The sequence below is a fragment of the Archocentrus centrarchus genome, chromosome 19 (assembly GCF_007364275.1).
Source record: "Archocentrus centrarchus isolate MPI-CPG fArcCen1 chromosome 19, fArcCen1, whole genome shotgun sequence".
Taxonomy (NCBI): Eukaryota; Metazoa; Chordata; class Actinopteri; order Cichliformes; family Cichlidae; genus Archocentrus; species Archocentrus centrarchus.
In genome coordinates this window covers 25,786,990-25,801,889 of record NC_044364.1, presented here as the reverse complement: position 1 = coordinate 25,801,889, position 14,900 = coordinate 25,786,990, and the positions used below count along the sequence as shown (strand labels likewise).

At 39.1% G+C, this 14,900-nt stretch overlaps 1 protein-coding gene across 1 annotated transcript in view; it reads right to left on the bottom strand.

Moving 5' to 3' along the window:
* LOC115798481 (1-phosphatidylinositol 4,5-bisphosphate phosphodiesterase delta-3-A-like) overlaps positions 1 to 14,900 on the bottom strand; it is a 40,280-nt gene that overhangs the window by 7,098 nt on the left and 18,282 nt on the right. Inside the window, exons 10-14 of the mRNA XM_030755331.1 lie at positions 12,673 to 12,804; positions 12,429 to 12,582; positions 3,017 to 3,133; positions 2,660 to 2,838; positions 2,300 to 2,435 (exon numbers count right to left, since the gene is read on the bottom strand). Coding sequence (XP_030611191.1) covers positions 2,300 to 2,435; positions 2,660 to 2,838; positions 3,017 to 3,133; positions 12,429 to 12,582; positions 12,673 to 12,804 — 718 coding nt within the window. The remainder of the gene's footprint in view (positions 1 to 2,299; positions 2,436 to 2,659; positions 2,839 to 3,016; positions 3,134 to 12,428; positions 12,583 to 12,672; positions 12,805 to 14,900) is intronic.

The window sequence follows — 14,900 nt, the reverse complement described above, 5'->3', positions numbered from 1 at the left end:
TACTAGTTTAATGTTTAAAGCCATCTAGCTGTAATAACGAGGCTTTATGCCCAATGAACCTTTAGCACTAAGTAAGTTACCTTTGCCTCCACCCCACGGCTATCTGACCCATATAACCCTGAAATAAGGTGTGTTAACTAGCCGTCAGATGTTTATACTATTATTCCTTTCATTGCTTCATCAAAGAAGTGTTATCTCCCATATGTGTTACTACTTTTGTTCTCAGCTAACCAACAGTTGCATGTCATAAACACTTTCTGTCAAAGCCAATCCTTTGTTCATCAAAAAACCATGTTATCGTTACACAGTTTTTGCTGATACCAAAACTGTGTTAAAGCATTTGCTTTATTGTAATAAAGCGTTTGCATGCATCACCAGCCATGTTTACAATATTCTTAGATCACAGAAGGCGCGTTACATCCTTAAATCGTTGAGTCTACAATCCTTTTTAACAGAAGATGTGGCCTAACACTAGTGCAATACCTAATCGCACAGTTATAACATCATATCCCTTGCGTCCCTGTTTGTTTGTTTTTGTTTTGAAAACATAGCATATAGTTAGTTAATATGAAATAAAATACACATACAATGTACTTTGACCATCTTTCCTAGGGTCAAAGTACATTGTATGTGTATTTTATTTCATATCCTATGTATATGAATTAACACTTGGTGTTAAAACATGTGTCTGCTAAAAATGCATTATATCCCATGTAATGCTGTCACTAGCGACATTCTCACCTAACCATCACATGTATGCCATAAAATACATCGTGCTACAACAAAGATGTATTATCTCCATTGTAAAGCAGTCCCTACCGATGTTCTCAGTTAACAGCTGTATGTCATAAAACAATATGTGTTAAATCCTTTTCCCTGCTTCATCAAAAATTTTGTTATCCTTACACAGTTTATTTGTTACCAAATGATATAAGACATGATCATATCATGTTAATGTATCTGTCTCACCAACCTTGTTTACAAATCAGCTCGCAGAAAGTGTGCTGCATCCTACAACCAGGCTTTTTCACCCACAGACATGAAGGCTGTCTATATGTAAACATGCAAAAACACATCTAGTTTGATTTTACTATCATGGTCTTAAGTATTTTACTTTGTAGCATAACACTGTGTGTTGTTGTTGGTCAAAGCTGCAACAAAATGTTTTAAAATAGAAGTTGCAACGTAGTAGTAGTAGTGATGTAGCTTCAGTTTATATCGGAGACTACCATATGTCAAAGTATTGATTAGACATTCAATGGTTCAATTAGTTATGAGCCATACTACAAAAATCAAAACCTAATGTAACTATATTTTTTGTATTCCTGGTGTGTGGTACAGATGGGGATTGATCTTAGAAGGGAAAAAAATCCATGCATACATATCAGCGCTCATAAAGTGTAAATGTGTTAAACTATCTTTGTACTTCACTATTGTTGTATCATTTGTACTATATTACTGTTATCACCATTATTTTCATATATATATATATATATATATATATATATTAGGGCTGGGACTTTAACGCGTTAATTTCGATTAATTAATTACAGGGAAATTAACGCGTTAAAATTTTTAACGCATTTTAATCACACTTTGCACCGTGGAACGTTTCTCAGTGCACGAGTTCCAGGCATACAGATTATATCGACGCACAATGTCCAAATTAGGGGCTGCATCCTTGCGAAGGACTCGGCCCACGTCTTTCGCAGCCCACAAAGGCCGGAAGTGAGCAGCTAGCCTTCATATCAGCTGCCGTCACCTCTGCGTAGCTCATGTCGCCTAGCAACCGTGAGTGTGAAGCACAGCTGTGTAAAAGCAGCTGTTAAACGGAGAACGAACTTTTTCTCCTTTTTGTGGTTTAATTTTAAGTCTTTAATTCAAAATAAGCTGTTAAAACAAGCATAACACATTTCAACATCAAGGAATACAGCTGAGAGAATGATTAATTTCCAACTATAACAAGTGAGACATTAATGTTGAATAAAACTATCCAGTTATGATGCTGAATGTATATTATGTATATTGATTCATTCATCAACTAAACTTAAATTAATATTTATCATGTTAAATATTGAAATGCGATTAATTTCGATTAATTAATTACAAAGCTTGTAATTAATTTGATTTATTTTTTTTAATCGAGTCCCACCCCTAATATATATATATATATATATATATATATATATATATATATATATATATATATATATATATATATATATAAGGATAAGCGGAAGCGAATGGATGGATATATATATATATATATATATATATATACACACACACACACAAATACCATTGTTGTCAACATGATGCGTTTTCTTCTTATTGTTGTCAATAGGAGCGCCGTGGATTTCCACCCACACTTGAGGGTCCACAATGGAACTGGGCTTGTCCCATTCTGGTTTAGGCAACTGCTGAGCTGAAATGACCTGAAATAATAACACAGCAGGATATATCTTGATATAATTATTTATTTTGATTTATTTATTTGATCATTATAGAGCAACAGATCTACAGTAGAGTATATGGGCAGATTTCCTTTATGTGTTGTGTTTAGAATCAAGATGGAGTCAATTAAAACACTAAAACACCACAAGAAACATCAGGTCACCAAGCCTAAAATACGCCAAGACAGATTTATTTTCCATCTTACCCGAACAGTGAGCATGACAGGTCTGTGGCCAGGGCCTCCTCCCACATTCTCAGGGTTGAAGGTACTGTCAGACTCACACATGAAGGCAGGCTTCAGGATGTACCCACACCCACCATTCTGCGAGAACCTGCCTTGGTTCAAATCCATCTGCTCACCAGGTGTCTGGAAGTTCAGAGCAACTGGAAAAACCAAAACAGCAGTGTGAGGAGCATGTGGGCCTACTGATATCCATTATGCTACCCACTGGAGGATGGAGTGTGGGAGTGTGGGAGTGTGGGAGCACAGAGTGACAGTTCTTTACTAGTTTTGCTTGTTTCTCATACACATAGTATAACATATTAAAAAAAATGCTCTCACCAATTTGACAGCCTCCATTCCACATCTCCTGGGGGTTATAATTGGAGGAATGGAGGCGCTGGCCTGAGGGGTAGATCCTACTAAGCTGGTGACTGTTGTGACGGACAAAATGCATCCCTAGATCAACAGAACAAGGAAAGTTCAACAATTCTAGCAAAATAAAAACCTTTTGTTTTGTCCTTGAGGTCCTAAATATGATATAATAAACATTATTTTCTCTATCCAAATTCTAGTTATAGGTTTGCATGTACTTCTGCTTTTAGACTGCAGCATACAGTACTGTGCAAAAGTCTATGTTTATACATGTTGCTTTCAAGGTGGCCAATGTTCTTGTAATATTTTAATTGGTCCTGAGCAGTAGATCAAACTTTCTGAAGGTCTTTCAAAGTTTTTTCTGAACATTGATTTTCAGTCCAGTCATTCCACCATTTTTAGAAGAATTCTGTTTTTCTTTATTAAGTCACTTAACATGGACTTATGAATCATTCAAGCATTAAAAAATACCTAATTATGTGTTATGTGCCTACCCATAACAGACAACTTAGCAAAAGAAAAAACTATTTTAAATTGCATCTTTAGAAACTTTGTGTTGTATTGCTACTAGCAGCCTGTCACAAAAACACATAATTTGTCCCCATTTATTGAGTTGAATCTATACAAAAAATGACAGACTCTGCCAGTCAGGAGACAGGTACAACAATGTCTACAGGCATCTGTGGCTATGGTTTTGAGATACATTTTGACCAGCAGTGCTGTAGAGCTTCTCAAAATTGATGGAATTATGAACACAGAAAAGTACTATCGGGTTTTAAGTAGCACTGTCCACCATGTGGAACCATTTAGCATTTGGAAAGCTTCTGATTGGCAAAAGTTTCATTTTTTTCAGCAAGACAATGATCCTAAACACACTGCCAATGCAGTGAAAGCATACCTGGGCAGAAAAAATATGCAATAGAACACTATCGGTCATGGACTGACCTAACCAGAGCCTGGGACTCAAAATTGGGAGTGTGGGATTATCATCATCATCATCATCATCAAGCTTTATTTATCAAGCACTTAAAAAAAAAGCCACAGCAAATACAAAGTGCTGTACACCAAATAAATAAAAATATTAAGAGAAGAAAGCAAACAATTAAAAATAAATAAATAAATAATCAAAGAATGTAAAACATTCAAATAGATAAGATCAACGTCTCATGCTGGGTTGAAGGCCAGAGAGTATAAATAAGTTTTAAGATGAGTTTCAAAAATAGACAGTGAAGGCGATTGTCTAATGTGCAAAGGCAATTCATTCCACAACTTAGGGGCAATAATGGAAAAAGCTCGGTCCCCTCTGAACTTCCGCTTAGATCTCTGTATAAGTAAGAGCATCTGATCAGATGACCTGAGATCTGGAGTGTCCCTACAGGAGTGTAGGGACAAAACAGTTCAGAAAGGTAAGGTGGAGCAAGGCCATTTAAGGATTTAAAAACAAATACAAGGACCTTAAAATGGATTCTAAAGTGCACAGGCAACCAGTGGAGTGAAGCCAGGACAGGTGTAATATGCTGTCTTCTATGTGTTCCAGTCAGGAGACGTGCAGCGGCATTTTGAACCAACTCGAGACGTGAAAGAGAAGACTGGCTGACTCCAACATAAAGTGCGTTACAGTAATCAAGCCGAGATGTAATAAAGGCATGTATCACTGTTTCTAGAAAGGATAGGTTTTACCTTTGTCAGTTGCCTTAAGTGAAAGAAGCTAGACTTCACTACTGCACTGATTTGACTATCCAATTAAAAATCACTGTCCATTATAAAGCCCAGATTTGTAATTATGGGCTTAACATATGAGGCCAAAGGGCCCAAGTCAACCTGGGCCGGAGACTCACAAGAGCTACTGGGTCTAAGCACCAACACTTCAGTCTTCTTTTCATTAAAATGTAGAAAATTTAGGGCCATCCAAGCTTTAATGTCATCAAGACATGCAAGAAGAGATTTCATTTGGAATCCATCCTTCTTCTTTAATGGCACATAGATTTGGCTATCATCAGCATAGCAGTGAAAGGAGATTCCATGTTTTCTAAGAATGGATCCCAGTGGAAGCAGATAAAGTGAAAAAAGCCAAGGCCCCAAAATTGAGCCCTGTGGAACCCCGCATAAAAGGGGGGCAGAGGAGGAATCAGAGCCAGCAAAGCTAACTGAGATAGTTCTGTCTGCTAAATAAGATTTAAACCATTCCAGAGCAGTGCCGCGAATACCCACAAGATACTGTAAACGGGATATTAAAATATCATGGTCAACTGTATCAAAAGCCGCACTTAAATCAAGCAGAACAAGAACTACATAGTCAACAGAATCAGATGCCAGGAGAATATCATTAAAGACCCTTAACAATGCTGATTCTGTACTATGGAGGGCTTTAAATCCAGATTGGAAAACCTCCAAAATATCATGGTTTTCCAAAAAAGATTTCAACTGAGTGTAAACAATCTTCTCTAAAATTTTCGAAATAAAAGGCAGCTTAGAGATGGACCTAAAGTTAGCAAGTACAGATTGATAAAGGCCAGATTTCTTAATTAAAGGTTGCACGATAGAATGTTTAAAGTTTACAGGGACCACACCGGAAGACAAACTGCTATTAATGATGGCAAGGACTGCTTGTCCTATATTAGGAAAAACCTCTTTAAGAAATCGAGGAGGAGCAACATCACAGGGAGAACCTGAGGGCTTAATATGATGAACCACATCCTCTAAGAATGCCAGAGTCATAGGCTCAAACTGGTTAAAAACAGCAGAACATGGGACAGAGGCAGAAGGGTCAGAGACAGGGGCTGGGATGAGGGCCCTTATAGTGGCAACCCTATCAATAAAAAAGTGTAAAAACTTATTGCACATATTAGAAGAGGATTCAAAACAGGCAGACTGTGAAACATTCAGGACAGAGTTGATAGTTTTAAATAACAGGCGTGGGTTATGGGAGTTGGATGCAATGATATTCGACAAGTATTCTCTTTAAGCCTCTTTAACAGTGTTTTGATAATAGCGCCAACAGGCCTTTACGATTTGACGTGACACCTGCAGCCTGTCTTTCTTCCACTTGCGTTCAACTCTGCGACACTCCCGTCTGACTGTACGAGTTCTATCATTGAACCAGGGCTCAGATATAGCTTTGGACTGTTTAGATTTTAGTGGAGCCACAGAGTCCAAGATGGTTTGACAGGAAGAATTAAACCAGACACTGAGCTTCTCAGGATCAGAGGAAATAGAATCAGGAGGAGTATAGAACTGGTCAAAAATAGCAGAGAATTGATCAGCAGTGGAAGGGCTGAAGATCCGACAAAGCCGCACAGGGGCGCAAGTTTTGACTGTAGTATGAGACAACCCAACTTCAAATAACACAGGCATGTGATCGGAAAAGGCAGTGTTGCAAATCTCCTGGTTTAACACAGGAAGATCATAAGAGAGAACAAGATCCAGTGTGTGTCCAATTTCGTGTGTAGGACCAGATACATATTGCACCAAATTTAAAGAGTCAATAAGATTTAAAAATTCCTTCACCAATGGTTTATCAGGACAACACACATGGATATTAAAATCTCCAATAATAAGGACAAGATCATAATTATGCATGATTCCAGCTAAAAAGTCAGAGAACTCGGTTATGAAGTCCTTATTGTATTTGGGGGGTCGGTAGATGACAGCACACAGTACCGGGTTAGAGCGACCCACTTCAAATAGAGTCAATTCAAAGCTGGAGAATGAAGTCGATAAAAAACACTGCTTACATTTATAGTCCTTTTTATAAACAGCCGCTGTGCCACCTCCTCTCGTCGAAGTCCTAGGGGAGTTAAAATAGCAACAATCAGCTGGTAAGAGTTCAGACAGAGCACTGGTCTCATCAGTGCTCAGCCATGTCTCAGTCACACAGAGGAAATCCAGCGCATGGAAGCTGAAAAAATCCCAAAGGATAAAACTCTTATTTACCAGTGATCTGGCATTAACAAGGCCAAATCTGACAGGAACTAGAACCAGGGCCTGAACTTCAGCTGGACCACGGTGCACTGGCCTCAAGTTCCGAAAATTCACTCCGCGACAGTGGAGCTGAGGCAAATACAGGCGGCGGGGTCGAGGTGCCCAGGCCAACCACAGGTACCAAGCAGGCATCAATGGGATCCAGGAAGCGCCGGGACACAAAGCAGTGTGGAGACAATCCATACTTTCCCCAGAAAACATTCGAAAGTCGCGGTTGAGAAATCTTCACCTTTATCACCCATCCTGCGCGTCTACCACGGCGATGCCACCGCCGAGAGGGCAGAGCCGAAGCTCAACACAGGTAAGTTAGAACCTGTGTCAGGAATGGAGGCAATGAATACTGTCCACCACGATCACAGATAACTAAATTTCCAATAGGTGGCCGTCGATCCAAAAGTGTTTGGCGATCCTAAACCAGCATCGGCATGATCCCTTTAGTGCAGAGAACCACAAACAGCAGAAAAATAAACAAGCATGACAGTGACAGACGGCTAGCCACACACACCGGCACCATCTTGACTTGAAAGACACATCGGATTATCTTGACAAAGAACAGAAAAAAAGGCAGCCAACATCCAAAGAAGAACTTTGGATGCCAAAATATCTCTATCATCTCCTGGTATCTGGTTACACTATAGATAATAAACTTTGGCCCCACTATTTAAGTGGACAGGACTGGGGTCAAAATAAAATAAAAATCAACCTCAGACAAATGTTTTCAATATATGCCTTCTGCCATTTTGTGTAGTTCTTATCTCGCTGTTTTGGGTTCATTGGATCACTTTCATCATAAGTTTGAATTGTATTACTAATTAGATGCTGTAAAATTATGGTGTAAGATCATGATTCAAAGCTTTGATTGACAGTTGCAGTCATGGAGAAACTTGCATATCTCTATTTGGGAATTGCATAAGAGCAGGGACACAGACAGAAGATAACAGTGTTTGCTTTTCAAACTGACAACATGAGGTACAGTAAAATGGACTACCTGACCTGAGACATTTTTGTACTTTTTTTAGTAAGCTTAATATGTGTTTTGTAGGCTAATATTTAAATTTATGTCCTTAGCTACCTAGTGTGCTAAGAACTCTGCCGTGGCTGGTCCCAAGCCCGGCTGTGAAAGCAGGAGGGTGGTCGACCACCTGCTGAGTGACCAGAAACAGACAACTGGGGGGAATTAAGCAAGAAACTGCATATTATTGATTTCGAATGACTTGATCATACTACTTCATCTGGGGCAATGATGCACTAGCATTGGAAATCCAGACTACTGGTGAAAAGTGAAGTACTGGACTATGTGCTGCTGCATCCGGGGCAGCTGATGATCAAGCATTGGTGATCACATTGAGAAGTGAACTACTGGCCCCAAAAAGAAGCTTGTTACATCAAAAACAGAAATCAAAGTTGTCATGCTTCTGGGCCATTGGCCCAATTGTTTAGTTCTTTTTTGTAGTTTTTTTTTAACTTTTTTGCATTGTGTTTCTTAGTTCTTCTTGCAGTTTAGTTTCTTGTTTGGGTGTTCTGTATTTAGTTATTTGTATGTTATTGAGGTTTCCCTTCATTTGTGTCCTTGTGTCTGTTTTGTCCCTGTGTCTTGGCCTTTTTGAATTTTGTTTCCCTTCCCATTGTTTCTTTTTGAGGTGTTTAGGTTCCCTCTCCCATAGCTTTAGAGTTTAGTTCTCCCTGTGTTTTCCCTCAGTGTCCCTTCCTTGTCTTGTGTCTGTCTTCCCCGTGTTGTCAGCCTGTATTCTAGTAGGTGTCTATTTAATCATATGTTTGGCCAGAAATTTATCATTGCCTCCTAACTTACCAAATGCAACAACTGTGGCATTATCTGAACTTCGGCTCTCTTGATCTGGAAACATAACCATACAACTACCTGCCATTAATTCAACAATGACATTCTTCTACTCCGATGGTGAGAAACAAGAAGCAGGAGTCAGATTCATGATGGATGCTCAGGCCATGAGTAGTGTTGTGGCTTTTCAACCAATCTAGAACCATCTGGTAGTGCTCAGCATTACTGGTTAAGACCCATATACTGTAGTTTCCATTCATGCACCAGCTGAGGCTAGCTCCAACCAAGCAAAGGGTGACTTCAAAAACCTGCTCCAACACACACTAGTGTTGATCCCAAAAATAGAGGTTATCATCATGGCTGGCAAATTAACAACCACATTAGTGTGGACAGATTGGGCTGAGAAACAAGAACGGGACACCCATAAAGCATCATTCCACATGGGGTGATCTGGCCACAAAGGACTCAGCAATGTTGGACAATGTTTTGATCAATACCCAGTTTTGGTCTTCACTCAAAGACATCTGTGACTGTGGCTTCAATCACTATTTTGTCTGAACCAAACTGTAAGGCAAGCTGCAGCATGCCAAAGCCTAACTGGACAGCTAAAGGACACTGACTGCCGGGAGAAACTCCAGCTTGCCCTGTCAAACTGATTTGCTTCGCTGGCTGTATCTGGCAATGTGGAGGAAGAGGAACAGTGACTCTCTGAAGCAATTCTGGAATGTGTCAAGCCTCTGTACCTGCCTACTTAATGCCAATCTCAGCCATGGATTTCGGATGAATGCCTTGATTTAGTTGAAACATTAGTTGATCACAAAAGCTACTGAATCGAGAAGTCCATCAGAAAATGAGAATGGCGAGTACTGGAATCAGGAAACAGATGCTCTCAAAGAAGTGGTGCTGAAGCATGAACACTGTATGCTCTACCACACTCTTTGGAGACTGAGTGGAAAGTCCAGAACAACCAAAGACAATATTAAGAACGCACTTTCATCTGAGCTTTCACCAAACATCTGCAGCAGTAGCAAGAATTTTTTTGAGACTTCTAAAAGTATTTTATATTTTCATTAATGGTGGAAGAAAATTAGTGATGGGTCTTATTTAAATATACAGTGGCTTGCAAAAGTATTCATACCCCTTGAACATTTCCATATTTTGTCACATTACAACCACAAACATAAATATATTTCACTGGAATTTAATGTGAAAGACCACCACAAAGTGGTATACAATTGTAAAGTGGAAAGAAAATTATTAGGGGTAGGACTCGATTAAAAAAAAATCAAATTAATAAGAAGCTTTGTAATTAATTAATTGAAATTAATTGCATTTTAATCACATTTCAATATGTAACATAAGAAATATTAATTTAAATTTGGTTGATGAATGAATCAATATACATAAGCTTAAACTTCAAAATTTTGTTTATTTTCCCACCAGTCTACTACACAGACCAACGAAGGGTGGAAGTGCTCCTGTGATAAGCAAACTCCTGAAATTAAAGTTAGCATCATAACTGGATAGTTTTAGTCATCATTACAGTAATGTCTCACTTAATATAGTTGGAAATTAATCATTCACTCAGCTGTATTCCTTGATGTTGAAATGTGTTATGCTTGTTTTAACAGCTTATTTTGAATAAAAGAATTAAAATTAAACCACAAAAAGGAGCAAAAGTTCATTCTCTGTTTAACCATCTGCTTTTCCACAGCTGTGCTTCGCACTCACACTGCTAGGCGACATGAGCTACACAGAGGTGAGGGCAGGCGACACTGATATGATAGCTAGCTGCTAACTTCTGGCCTTTGCGGTCTTTGTGGGCTGCGAAGGATGTGGGCCAGGTCCTTTGAACGATGTAATCTAATCTCAGTACAAATACAGCTGCTCCGTGATGGCCTCAGAGGTTGGTTAAGAGAATACTGGGGAGTAAACAGCATCATGAAGTCCAAAGAACACACCAGACAGGTCAGGAATAAGGTTGTGGAGAAGTTTAAAGCAGGCTTAGGCTATAAAAAGATTTCCCAAGCTTTGAACATCTCACGGAGCACTGTTCAATCCATTATCTGGAAATGGAAAGAGTATGGCATAACTGTAAACCTACCAAGACAAGGCCGTCCACCTAAACTTACAGGCAGAACAAGGAGGGCACTGATCAGAGATGCAGCCAAGAGGCCAATGGTGACTCTGGACGAAATGCAGAGATCCACAGCTCAGGTGGGGGAATCTGTCCACAGGACAACTATTAGTCGTGCACTGCACAAATGTGGTCTTTATGGAAGAGTGGCAAGAAGAAAGCTATTGTTAAAAGAAAACCATAAAAAGTCCCGTTTGCAGTTTGCCAGAAGCCATGTTGGAGACACAGCAAACATGTGGAACAAGGTGCTTTGGTCAGATGAGACCAAAATTTAATTTTTGGCCAAAATGCAAAATGCTATGTGTGGCGGAGAATTAACACTACACATCACTCTGAACACACCATCCCCACTGTCAAATATGGTGGTGGCAGCATCATGCTCTGGGGCTGCTTCTCTTCAGCAGGGACAGGGAAGCTGGTCAGAGTTGATGGGAAGATAGATGGAGCCAAATACAGGGCAATCTTGGAAGAAAACCTGTTGGAGTCTGCAAAAGACTTGAGACTGGGGAGGAGGTTCACCTTCCAGCAGGACAACGACCCTAAACATAAACAGCCGGTTTCCCAGTCATGGATTAAGCATGGTCCTAGACTAAAAGGAAAAAGTCAATGAAGACCATAATAGGAAAAAGTATTTAGTCCAGGATTAGACATAATCCCTGTATGGCAAACTGGGCCAAAGCCAGGGCTACAATGGAATGGTTTAAAACAAACCATATTCATGTGTTAGAACAGCCAAAGTCCAGACCTAAACCCAATCGAGAATTTGTGGCAAGATCTGAAAACTGCTGTTCACAAACACTCTCCATCTAATCTGACTGAGTTTGAGAGCTGTTTTGCAAAGAAGAATGGGCAAAAGTTTCAGTCACTAGATGTACAAAGCTGGTGGAGACATACCCTAAAAGACTTGCAGCTGTAATTGCAGCAAAAGGTGGTTCCACAAAGTATTGACTCAGGGGGGCTGAATACTTTTCAGTTTTTATTTGTTAAAAGTCTTTTGAATAATGTATAATTTCCTTTCCACTTCACAATTGTATACCACTTTGTGTTGATCTTTCACATTAAATTCCAGTGAAATATATTCATGTTTGTGGTTATAATGTGACAAAATATGGAAAAGTTCAAGGGGTATGAATACTTTTGCAAGCCACTGTAGACCATGGTTGTTTTCACTGTAATTTAACAAGCCATCGGTTATAGTAAAAATACAGATAGAGATGATTAAAAGTGGAGTAGCAGTGCTACATAAAAAAATACAGGGGGATGGACTCATGGTCAAGCTGAGCAGGCCGGGTCATCCATCTTTTATACAGTCATTGGTTTGCATGTTTCAATAAATTGATGCACCTATTTACCATTTTGCTAGCAAAATAAAAAGAAATGAGGGGTGGCTCAGTGCTTTTGCACAGTACTGTATATGCCATTTCCTTTTATTTTTTAAAAAGTCAAGTTTACATGTATCCTACCTGAGTCCTTAATATGCCTGAGTGCATCCGTTTCAGAGAAAGATGACATGTTAGTTGCTGGGCTTTTGGCAGCTTGTTCGAAACTTGTAAAGGGAACACTGAGAGTGTACACAACCAGCTCTGACAGCTCTGGGCTCAGCTTGGAGACACCTGCCTGGCATCACATGCACAGAAACCCATCAAATTAGTTACCATCCACAAGCAGTGATCAGTGGTACTGCTTCTGGGATGGTGTTGTACCAACCTTTTTAGACTCCTTCTTTGTTCTCGGTTTGCCATCTGCTTCCTCATCTGAGGAACTGAGGTCTGAAGAACTGGATGAGCATTCCTCCAACTTCTCCTTCTTCCCCTTCACCAGGATTTTACCTTTAAGATCCTGACATATACACACACACACACACACACACATACACCTGTCCTCATTTTTGATTAATAATGAGATTCTCAAGCAGCAAACTCTGGGGTTAAAAATATTAAGCCAAAAATGGCATTACATTGGGTGCTTGAGACTGTCTCTCAAGGAAACATCATATTAAAATGCCCACAATATTTTATTAGTCTGTTACACTAATTAGCAGATATGTCTTTCTGTGACAGTCTATGGATGCAGCTTAGTAGTGTTAACTGATGCTACAAAAAGTACAAAACCAGTGAGTGATGTCACAGGAGCTACATCCATCTTCTATATAGAATCAGTGGATTTTATATAATTTGTGTTATTTACAATGCAATCAATGGGATCCATGGGAATGATGGTTCCTTTAGACACATGCCATAACCTGGTATGTGTCACATACCATAACCATAATCATCACATACCAGTTGAGAGTCACTATGTAAGACAAATGGTCTGCCCGCTGCTTCACAAGTAAGAAAGTAGCATAGGAACTGCAAATGTCTTGAGTGCCAAAAATACCAAAAGTTAAGTCCAGCAGCTTTGAGTCAGTCTTTTAGCACTCTTTTAACACCTTAAACAATTTTCACCTGGTTAGACATAAATTAGACATAAATTGATCTCATTTGTTCCCGTTGCAAAGTTCTAAAAATATTTGTCACATTTCTATGCTTGTGATGCACAATGGCAAAGACAGTTGCAGTACAGATTTCTGGAATACAAAATTGTTCAGTCTTGCTGTTCATGATGTAATTTATCCAAGATAAGCCAGTTGAGAGTGCAAGGGTGAGCTGAAAGCTGATACCCACAATTCTGTGTAAGAAGTAGTGTAGGAGGGGAAGAACAGTCCTATCAGATGAAATTTGAAGAGCTGTGGTAGACCATGTTCTTGTTCATTCATGTTCTTGTTAATGAAAGCACATATCGTCACCTTATTAAAATAATGGCCCAAGTCATTTTTAACTAAAGTTTTATTTTTGCCTAAATCATATTTCCAATGTTTCCTTCATTTTTTTAGCTTTTCTGAAAAACTTTTTTTTAAAATGACCATTATTTCAACAAGGTGATGATTAACAAAATTAAGAATTTTTTGTTCCCTCCTAGTAAATGTTTAAATTTTAAATATTGAAGTATCACAGGCCTATATGATTTACTCATGAAAAGAACCAGTTTCACATTTTTCTGTAATGTCTAAGGACTTTTAATTTCTTACTGCTCAATTATGTTACATAGGAAATATATGAGAGGTGTAATCTATATGCATAAAAAGTCTGAAATAGTCTTATGAGACATTTACAGCAAGTTTTCCCGTAGGCCAGGGAATGTCAACTGGCAGCCCGCGGGCTACATCTGGCCTGCCAGAGCTTTCCATCCAGCCCCCCGTGTAGTATAGTTGATAAAAATGAGATTTCCGTCGATGAACCTGTGGAAGGATCATAACTGGCTGCCGAGTGTACTCCCTGGCCTGGCAGGGCTGCGTCTCCTTTCCTGTGAGGGTCTCACACACAGTCTGCTCGCGGGGGACCGGACGGGTAGGTGGCTCAGGATATACCTGCATATGGTCAAATCCCCCTTGTATGCGTCCGTCCCTTGGCTGTCACGAACCAAGTGGCCTAGTATCTACTATTGTGTTATTGTTAAAATAAAGTGGTGCCATTTTGTGCCACTGTGGTTGTACTGAGTAAATCGATGTAGAATTCTTTTAATCATAGTCTGATATTTGCACCTTTCGCTTTCATTCACACTGGCCAGAGGAAGGACTGAAGATTTTGTTGTTTTTGCCACAAAAGAAAATATAGATTAAAAAAAAAAAGTAGGTAAATTACTATATTTACATTTTTGGAAAAAAGGCCTCACCAATGCCTATGAAATTAAATTACAAAAATTTACCATAAGATACAGATTTTTGTTTTGTTTTTTTTAAAAATGCTCTTTTAAAGGAAAGTGTCCAGGTAGGTTTACAGGGTTTTGCATTTGAACTCTTCATATATCTGTATTCATTAAAAAACATTTACAACAAAAACACCTTCTGAAAAGTAGATCATGTATAGATAAACTTGTTGCTAACATGCAACATT